The following is a 10,822-nucleotide window of genomic DNA, read 5'->3' as shown; positions in this document are numbered from 1 at the left end:
AAGGTGCTGCCAGAGGAGGTAGTTCAAGCAGGTACTCTCACAACATTTAAGCAACATTTAGACAGGTATGGATAGGACTGGTTTAGAGGGATGTGAGCCAAATAAAGGCTTTAGGCTTTAAAAATACAGTCCAGAAACTGGCCCTTTGCTCCACCAAGTCTGTGCCGACAAGTGATCACCACATACACGAGCACGATCCTACACACTATGGCACATTACAATTTTACCAAAGCCAATTAACCTACAAACGTACATCCTTGGAGTGTGGGAAGAAACCAGAGAAAACCCACGTGGTCACAAGGAGAACATACAAACTCCATACAGACAGCACCTGTAGTCAGGATCGAACCCAGGTCTCTTGCACTGTAAGGCACCAACTACCATTGTGCTGCCCCTATGGGTATGACTAGCATAGATGGGGCATGTTGGTCATTGTGGGCAAGTTGAGCAGAAGGGCCTGTTTCCACGCTGGATGACTCTATGACTATATACGATGATTTGGAACTCATCTTTGCACAACAAAATACTTATCCATACATCAAAGAAAGCGTTATTTATTGTGCACTCCGTCAGTGTTGCAAGCGCAATGATACGGTGTCCGATCCGCAGACACCGGGGAACGTGACCGGGTCCAGCTCTTCACGTCCAAACTGGGAAAAAGGAGAGGAAATCGGCGACATCTCCGTAGCGTAATTTACTGCAAAAAAAAACTTTTTTTTAAAAAAGTAAAAAATCACACTGACATTCCCAAAATATTTTTTACTCCACGCAAAGAAAATGAACATGGCTTTTTGTTTTAAATTACAAATCACTGCGCGTGGTAAATATCTAAAAGATCCGGCTTTGCTTGTCCTCCCCCAAGTGTCAGAGTACAGGTAGTTTGAGTGGTTCGTTCAATCGTTGGTGGTGAACGTGGCTGGAGGTCGTCTCAGCTCAGGCATTTGTGGAGTAACCCACGTCTCTCGTCCAGGGGTGCAGTCCTCCTTCTTTGAGGCTTTGGGAAGGCACAATAACCGATGGTGCAGGCGAGAATTCCAACCAGTAAGGCACTGACTACTCCGTACAAGAGCGGCATCTTGAAGGAGTCTAGCACTGGAGGGGAGGGGGGGGGGGGGAGAAGGGAAACAGCAAAAAGGGGAAATAAAAAAGGTCAGTACAAGTATCTTCAGAATTCAATTCCTCGCACCATTAAGCTAGTTCCTGTTTCTATTACCAGCATCTTATCAGTTTACTTTAGAGATACGGCGAGAAACAGGCTCTTGGGTCCACCAAGGCCGCGCCGACCAGGGATCCCACACACTAGGGACAATTTACAATTTTACCGAAGCCAATTAACCTACAATCCTGTACATCTTTGACATGTGGGAGGAAACTGGAGCACCCAGAGAAAATGCATGCAGTCATTGGGAAAACGTGCAAACTCCGTACGGACAGTACCAGTCAAACCCAGGGCCCTGGCCTGAAAGGCAGAGAGCCTAAAGAAGTGTCCCAGCCAGCAACATTTCTTGTTCATTCCCTCCACAGATGCTGCCTGACCCGTTGAGTTCCTCCAGCACTTTGCATTTTAATCTTATTCAAGTTTTTTTTGATTCACTCATCTGCTCAATTAAACTCTCATTCTTTTGGTTCCTAACAATGTTCAAGAAAAAAACAAAGATTGAAATTCCTACCCGATAACATTTGAACACTTTACTTAAAATCTAACTTTCAGGAGTTTTAATTAAAGGTGAAAATTTAAAACAAAACACAAATTGCTGGAGTAACTCAGCGGGTCAGACAGCATCTGTAGAATTCTCTGCCTCAGGTGGAGGCCGGTTCTCTGGAAACTTTCAAGAGAGAGCTAGATAGGGCACTTAAAGATAGAGGAGTCAGGGGATATGGGGAGAAGGCAGGAATGGGGTACTGATTGGGGATGATCAGCCATGATCACATTGAATGGCGATGCTGGCTCGAAGGGCCGAATGGCCTACTCCTGCACCTTACATCCCATATCATGAAAACAATGGAGCGGCTACTCATTCGTCTCCTGAGACCACAAGTCCAGCACGCACTCGACCCACTACAGTTTGCATACCAGGAGAACATTGGGGTGGATGACGCAGTCCTCTACATGCTGCACCGGATCTACTCCTTTTTGGACAAACCCGGTGGCTATGTGAGGATTATGTTCTTCGACTTCTCAAGTGCGTTCAACACCATCCAACCCCTGATTCTGAATGACAAGCTTAAGAAGATGGGGGTGGATTCCACATTTATCTCCTGGATAGACGGCTACCTGACGGGTCGACCACAGTTTGTCAAGCTGGGGGACAGTGTCTCTGGCACAGTGGTGTGCAATGTTGGTGCCCCACAGGGAACGGTTCTGGCCCCGTTCCTCTTCACCCTGTATACAGCAGACTTTAACTATAAGTCTGACACATGCCACGTACAGAAATATTCAGATGATACAGCGATTGTGGCATGTGTAAGGAACGGGCAGGAGGAGGAATACAGGAACTTGACCAGTTCCTTTTGTGCCTGGAGTGAAGAGAACTGTCTCATCCTGAACACAACTAAGACTAAAGAGATGGTGGTTAACTTTGGCAGGTCCAAGCTCCCCCTTCAGCCGGTCAACACTGCTGGGGCTGACATTGAGGTGGTGCAGACATAAGTGCAACTTGATAACAAACTGGACTGGTCTGTCAACTCTGACCCCCTATACAAAAAAGGCCAGAGCAGACTCTTTTTCCTCAGAAGCCTCAAATCCTTCAATGTGTGTAATGACATGCTGCACATTTTTTACAACACTGTGGTTGCAAGTGTTATTTTCTACGCTGTTGTCTACTGGGGCAACAGCATTAGTGCAAAAAACAACAGGAAGCTGGTCAAACTGGTTAAACGAGCTAGCTCAGTGCTGGAGGGGAGAGTGGACTCTGGGATGGATGTGCTTGAGAGGCGTATGAGGCACAAGGTGCAGGTCATCCTGAAAAACCCCGGGCATCCCCTCCATGTAATTCTGGAGAGTCAAAAGAGCACTCGGAACAACAACCGGCTCCTCTCCCTGCCCTGTAGAACGGAGCGGTTCAGGAGATCCTTCACCCCTGCAGCCATTAGATTTTATAATTCGGACCGCTAGGCTGTAGGGGGATGCATTCTTGCAATTTTTAATTTTTAATTGTTAATTATTGGTCTTTTTAAGTATTTATTGCTCTCAGGTAGTGTCCACAGTGTATTCTATGTATTTTCTGTCTGCGTTCGTTTTGAATCTGTGGGTTTGTTGGTTGGGGGCTTCTGGACATCTGAATTTCCCTGAGGGGATCAATAAAGTATTTATTATTATTATTATTATTGTCTATCTCTGGAGAACATGGATAGGTGACGTTTTGAGTCAGGATATTCTTCAAACTGATTGTAGAAAAGGGCGGTGGGGGGTAGGAAGAAAAAGCCAGGACAGATCAGGACTGGCAACAGATGAGCTCAGGCAGGGAGTGATAGGTGGATATAGGCGAGGGGGGGGGGGTGATAGGCAGATGGTTTCAGGTCAGGTCGGGACCCTTTTTCAGCTGATACATCTTCGCACAGGGTGAATGAAGCACTGGAGTCTTGTTCTCTGGTAGATAAGACATAAATTGTTGGAGTAACTCAGCGGGTCAGGCAGCATCTCTGGAGAAAAGGAATAGATGACATTTCGGATCAAGGCCCATCTTCAGGGTCAGGGGAGAGAGAAACTAGAGGTATGAAAAGGTACAAAAAAACAAGTGAATAAAAGGTGTGAAAAGAACAAATCAAAGCCAGCAATGGTGATCAAGAAAGGTGGAGCCCACAATGGTCCATTGTTGGCTGTGGGAAAAGGTGATGGAGGTGAAAGAAACAGTGAAACTAAGCAGGATGACAGTGGAAACTGGTAGGACAACTAGTCGAGGGAAGGATGGAGAGAGAGGGAATGCAAGGGTTACTTGAAATGAGAGAAATCAAGATGCATACCATCGGGTTATAAGCTGCCCAAGTACAATTCATTTGTTCTTTGTACCTTTTCATACCTCTAGTTTCCCTCTCACCTGACTCTCAGTCTAAAGAAAGGAGTCAACACGAAAAGTCACCTATTCCTTTCCCCCAGAGATGCTGCCTGACCTGCAGAGTTACTGCAGCGTTTTGTGTCCATATTTGGTGTAAACCAGCATCTGCAGTTCGTCCCTACACATTTGTTCTCAGGTATCTCTGAGCAAGTCTCCACTAACCTGAAATATCGATGCGCATGGAAAGCTGAGCGGATTCCTGTGGAGGGATTTGGACCCATTTTTCAGCCTCATATTTAATCCAGGGCGTCACTTTGCAAAAATAATCTCCAGTGAAGCCACGGTCCACACAGTGGGCTCGCAGTCGGAAGCTGTGCGTGCTAACTCGTTCAACGCTGATTCCACGCGTCCCAAAGTCTTCCTGGTAGGTGACTACTGATCCCCGATCCACCATCACCAAAGGACTCAGTGTGGCATTAAAATGAATTCCTTGGAAGTACCATTCCACTTCATACAAAACATCTATGGGGAAAGGTGATAAATCATTTGGATTAATGAATGGCCCAAGACAATGGGCATTTATAAATTAAATTCAATCATATTTATACCCACGATACAATGGGCAGCATAATAGCGCAGCGGTAGAGTTGCTGCCTTACAGCACCATAGACACGCGTTCAATCTTGACTATGGGTGCTGTTTCTACACAGTTTGTGCATTCTCTCTGTGACCGTGTGGGTTTTCTCCGGGTGCTCCGGTTTCCTTCTACACTCCAAAGACATAGAAACATAGAAATTAGGTGCAGGAGTAGGCCATTCGGCCCTTCGAGCCTGCACCGCCATTCAATATGATCATGGCTGATCATCCAATGCAGGCTGTAGGTTAATTGGCTTCTGTACATTGCAAATTTTCTCTAGTGTGTAGGACAGTGCTAGTGCACGGGGCCATCGCTGGTCGGCGCAGACTCGGTGGGCCGGGGGAGCCTTTTCTGAAACTTAATTTAAAACTATATAACTCCACTTTGCTTTAGACTTTAGAGATGCAGTGCAGAAACAGGCCCTTCAGCCGACCAAGTCTGTGCCAACAAGCAATCACCCTGTATACTAGCACCATCCTGCACATTAGTAGCAATTTACAATTTACAGAAGCCAATTAACCTACAAACCTGCACGAGTTTGGAGTGTGGGAATAAATTGGAGCACCCAGATAAAACCCACGCGGTCACAGGGAGAATGTACAAACTCCGTACAGACAGCACCCGTAGTCAGGATTGAACCCGAGTCTCTGGCGCTGTGAAGCAGCAACTCTGCCACCGCGCCACTCCATGATACTAGACGCACAATAACTAAAATCTACATAATGTCAGGATTTGAGAAATGTCACTTCATTTGAGTCACATTAATACAACCAGGGCAATAACAATGCAACCAAGACAATAACATTCCAGAGGGTTGCATCACAGCCTGGTTCAGCAATTCAAACGCCCATGAAAGAAAGACATCACAGAGACCCGGGTTCGATCCTGACCTCAGGGTGCTGTCTGTGTGTGGAGTTTGCATGTTCTCCCTGTGACTGTGTGGGTTTCCTCCAGGTGCTCTGGTTTCCTCCCACATCCCAAAGATGAGTGTGTCCGTAGGTCAACTAGAGTCATGCAGCACAGAAACACCTTTGGGCTCAACATGTCCATGCCGAGAAAGATACCCCATCTAAACATCCCATTTGCCCGCATTTGGCCCATATCCATTTCCTAGCTAAGTAACTGTCCAAATGGTGTCTGTAAATTGTCCCCAGTGTGTAGGGAATGGTGCAACTAATGTGAATGGGTGGTTGATGGTTGGCGCGCACTCGATGGGCTGAAGGGCCAGTTTCTATGCTGGATCTCTAAACTACAAAGGTTCCAACCCAAAACGTCACCTATTCCTTTTCTCCAGAGATGCTGCCTGACCTGCTGATTTATTCCAGCATTTTGTGCCTATCTAAAGAGGCACAGGGCAGCACGGTATGGTAGTGCAGTGGTAGAGCTGCTGCCTTACAGCGCCGGAGACCCAGGTTTGATCCTGCCTACAGGAGCTGTCTGTATGGAGTTTGTACGTTCTCCCCGTGACCGTGTAGGTTTTCTCCGTACAGGTTTGTAGGCTTGGCTTGGTACAAGTGTAAATTGTCGCTAGTGTGTGTAGGGTAGTGTAATGTGTGGGGATCGCAGGTTGGTGCGGACTAAGTGGGCTGAAGGACCTGTTTCCGCGCAGTATCTCTAAAACTAAGCAGCATTGTCTTTTGTACCCTGCACATCATGTAACTGCATCCCTGACAAATGCAACATTCCCCAAGACGTATAGATTTGGCGTAAAGCTCTAGGAGTGGGAACGGTGTGAATTAAAGCCAGACCAGATTCCGACGTGGCTGCAGCTGCCGTGAAAAGTCACCGTAGCTGTCTGAAGGTGCAGAGCTGCCGAGAGTCAATCAGCCCGGTGAAGCTATTTTGGTATCACACACTATAATAGATCCAGAGCATAACGTCTAAAATTACCCGAGGTGCTTGGTATATCCAGCAGATCAACCACGCAGTACATTTCCAACGTCTCTCCTTGGTGCACATGAGGTCTCTTTGACTCCAAAGTCACATTAAACCTAGGAGCTGGAGTGCAAAAGGAGACAAGTTAATAGATAAGCTTTATAATGCACGTCACTAAATACAAACAAACCTATTTCCCTTTCTCTTTCCTCTAGATAAAGGCATCAACGGTTACGGGGAGAAGGCAGGAGAATGGGGTTGAGAGGGAAAGATAGATTAGCCATGATTGAACGACAGAGTAGACTCGATGGACCAAATAACCCAATTTAGCTCCTGGGACTTATGAACTGGCTTCACAGTTCACGCCTCTCTCCTTATCTCACAGCCTTTTGGCTTCTTCAATGGTTCGATGATACTTTATTGTCACGTAACTAAAAACAGCAAATGTTTTTGTTTTACGTCCCATTCAGTAAAATCTTACTACACGTAAGCACATTCATACCCAAGTACAAGAGTGCAATGATTGTAGTGTAAGAACGGTAGATCACACTGAGGCAGTACAAGAAGAGTTGCCACGTTTCTGGCGCCATCTTGTATTCTGCAAGTTTCACATTTCATAAAAGCATAGAGTCGTATCTTGGCCTTAAAGGTACAGGTCTGCCACCATTTGCTGATCGTCCAATATTTCTTTCAGCAACACCTTTCCTCCATTGAAAATTATAGTTGATGATTATCAGTAAACTATTCAAGTATGGACACATTAATGGGTAAATCTAACCGTAGCAAACTTGGAATAGCCTTGCAATGGAGCGTGCAACCATCCCACATACAGTGGTGTCTTTATTTGTCTCACTGAAATATTTTAATTCGCTCTCACAATCTGGTCTTTACTTTGTTTAAGAAGGAACTGCAGATGCTCGAAAATCGAAGGTACACAAAAGTCTGAAGAAGGGTTTCGACCCGAAACGTTGCCTATTTCCTTCGCTCCATTGATGCTGCTGCACCCACTGAGTTTCTCCAGCATTTTTGTATACCTGGTCTTTACTTTATTGATCTGGCACTTAAATCTCTTTACTGAAAATGAGATCCTTGTTTAAAAGAGAATCAGAACTTTACAGAACATTTACACTTACTCCACAGTATTGGCCTCTAACATATAATGTGGCCCAAGTTCACAACTATTTTCTTCAATAATCCTTACTTTAAAGAATAGCTGAACATTAATGCTATTTTCATTCAGCCGTGCAGTATTTTATAACAAGAAGCTACTTTGAAAGATTTTTACAAAGTTTGAAAATCAAATCCATCAAATGTCCTGGACCTTCAAAAGAACCAGTGTTTTCAGCAACTTTGCACTATCCAGAATTTGGAATTGCAGGCAATTATATCCGCTTGTTTGTTTATTATTGTCACGTGCACATCACAGAAACAGTGAAAAGCATTGGTTTGCGTGCCATCCAATCAGATCAGATGATACTATACATAAATACAATCAAGCCAAACTCAAGAACAATAGTAGAGCGACGGGAAGGTACAGAGTGCAGAATATAGTTAACAGCATTGTAGTGCACCTGTTCCTTAGACAAAGTCCAATGTCCTCAATGGGATAGAGGGGAATTGGATAATGCCCTAGTTTATGGAAGGACCATTCAGAAGGCCAATAACGGAGGGGAAGAAACTGTTCCTGAGTCTGGTGGTGCGTGTGAACATAAATACTACCAAGCCGTCCACAGTGCAAAAATAAAGGGTGCATCGTCTAGTGCAAAGATGCCTGGAACGCGTTGCTTGGGGTGGTGGTGGAGGGAGATACAATAGTGGCGTTTAAGAGGCCTTTAGATAGGCACATGGATATGCAGGGAATGGAGGGATATGGATCACATGCAGGCAGTAGAGATTAGTTTAGCTTGGCATCATGTTCAGCATGGACTTGCAGGAGGGCTTGTTCCTGTATTATTCTCCGTTCTATAATATTGCATTACAGCAGGATACAAACTGATGAAGTAGGCAGATACATTGTAGATGGTGTTTCGTGCAGAGAAATGTGAGATGATGCATTTTGGTAGGAGAAATAAGCAAAGGCAACATTATATGCATCACGTGCAGGCAGAGGAGATTAGTTTAACTTTGCACGGTGAAGGCTGACATTGTGGGCAGAAGAGTGAAAGGCCTGGATAGAATGGATGTGGAGAGGGAGAGTGTGGTGGGAGAACCTAGGACCAGAGGGCACAGAGGACGTACATCCAGAAGGGAAATTATGAGGAATTATTTTAGCCAGGGGGTGGTGAATCTGTGGAATTCATTGCCACTGACAGCTGTGGAGGCCGTTATTGGGTATTTCAAAGGCAGAGATTGACAGATTTGAGATTAGCAGGGATGTCAGGGATTACAGGGAGAAGACAGGAGAATGGGGTTGAGAGGGAAAGATAGATCAGCTATGATAGAATGACAGACTCGACTCGATGGGCCGAATGGCTTAATTCTACTCCTATGACTTATCAACTTATGCGAAGAGGCGATTCCTGTGCTGTATTGTGTTAAGTACAATGAAATCTATTGCAAACTTCACTGCATGATACACTCAGAACTCACCTGCTGTTGTAAAGGCGACGGCAATGGGGTTTGAGTTATTGGAGACAGCCTCGGCCCACAATCCATTGTGGTCTTGTATCCACGCCTGGACCAGACAGTAATACGAGCCCTGGTCGGAAAACTGAGTCCTGTACAGACGGAATCGGAATTCCTGGTCGCTGACCTTCTCCAGGATAATGTCTTCCGGCCGGTCCTTGACATCCCACTGCTCCAGTTTCACCACCGACTCCCGCGTCAGTGAGATAAGCCTCTTGCTGTCGATGGAGGCCGGCTCGTTCATCACTACCACCACGGAGTAGTAGGGGACCGCCATGTGCTCTGCTGAAACGCTGCACATCATTTCAAACGTGTGTCCCATCGCAGCTGCTGGCTTCTCCTCAGTTGCCATGACACTGAGCCCTGGGTCTGAGGGGCAGAGGGGACACCAACATTACATGCTGAAACACAAGGAACTGCAGATGCTGGTTAATACACCAAAGGACAGCTTGAGTATCACATGTACAATGCTACAGTGAGCTTCTTTGCTTTGTATACAATACACAAGTATTTCCAAGAGTCGCCACATATCGGCCGCTGACAAAGTTACAAAAGTAATCAACATAGTCCCGTTGGTCCGTCTTCCTTCTTCTCCCACCCCCACACCCTTCTCCGGGTCCATTGTTGATCTTTACGCCCCCCCCCCCCCCCCCCCCCCCCCCCCCCACGCAGGGTACCTCTGGACCTCTGCTTTAATTGGCGGCGCGACTCACCCGTTGCAGCGGCCCCTACAGCCTGTCTGTCTTTTTTTTATTTTTTGTCTAGTTAAATGTAGTGCTTGGTGTTTTTTAATAGTATTTTTAAATGTGTAAATGTGGGGGGCGGGGGGGAGGGGGAAACTGTTTAAATCTCTTCCCTGTCCGGGAGACCCGACTTTTTCCCTGTCGGGTCTCGGCTGTCGTTGGGGCCTAGCACCAGCCTTCAACCTGAACGACCCGGGGGCTCCAGTCCCGGAGACTGCGGATCTGCGGACTCACCATCGTCGGGGGTGGCCCGGCCTCGGTGCGTGGGGAGCGGCGCTGCTGCGGCTCGCTGACTGGGGCTCTTAGGCTCCAGCAACTCCACGCTCGGAGGCTCCAGGCTCCGGCAGCCGCAGGTCCGGTGGACTGTGACATCGGGAGCTCGCGGGTCTGGGAGGAGAGAGAGAGACTGCTTCCCGGAGCTCCCGCAACGCGACTTCTCCAGCCGGTGTCACGGGGTTGGAACAACCCGGACCGGGACAGTACATCACCCGGCACGGCTTCATGGCCGTGGGACTCACCATCGCCCGTGGGGGTTCCAACCTTGGACTTTCAGACCGGGAGCGGGGCCGTAAATCGCCCCGCGCGGCCTAAAATGGCCGTGGGACTCATCATCGCCCGCCTGGGGCTTGGACATCGGGAGAGACACGGAGAACAGGGGAGAGAAAAGACTTGCCTTCCATCACAGTGGCTTCACTGTGATGGATGTTTGTGTGAATTTAATTATGTGTATGTCTGTAAGACAGTGTCTTTGTTTGTATGGCTGTGGAAACAACATTTCGTTTGAGTCTCACTGGGGCTCAAATGATAATAAATTTGTATTGTATTGTATTGTATTGTATTGTATTGTAAAACAGCTCACGCCATCCCCAGGGGCAGCAGTGACATAGCTGGTAAAGCCATTGCCTCGCAGCACCAGAGAGCCAGGTTCGATACTGACTACGGGTGCT

General features: G+C 46.9%; 1 protein-coding gene across 1 annotated transcript in view; it reads right to left on the bottom strand.

The window, feature by feature from the left end:
- Positions 1-739: 739 nt before the first annotated feature.
- The window catches only part of LOC129702744 (prostaglandin F2 receptor negative regulator-like), a 43,736-nt gene continuing 33,653 nt past the window's right edge, over positions 740-10,822 (bottom strand). The window contains exons 6-9 of the mRNA XM_055644685.1: positions 9,097-9,501; positions 6,523-6,630; positions 4,218-4,517; positions 740-1,092 (exon numbers count right to left, since the gene is read on the bottom strand). Of these exons, the coding sequence (XP_055500660.1) occupies positions 929-1,092; positions 4,218-4,517; positions 6,523-6,630; positions 9,097-9,501 (977 nt within the window). The 3' untranslated portion in view covers positions 740-928. The remainder of the gene's footprint in view (positions 1,093-4,217; positions 4,518-6,522; positions 6,631-9,096; positions 9,502-10,822) is intronic.

Source organism: Leucoraja erinacea, chromosome 13 (assembly GCF_028641065.1).
Source record: "Leucoraja erinacea ecotype New England chromosome 13, Leri_hhj_1, whole genome shotgun sequence".
NCBI classification, from domain to species: Eukaryota; Metazoa; Chordata; class Chondrichthyes; order Rajiformes; family Rajidae; genus Leucoraja; species Leucoraja erinaceus.
This window is presented reverse-complemented; position numbering and strand designations above follow the sequence as displayed.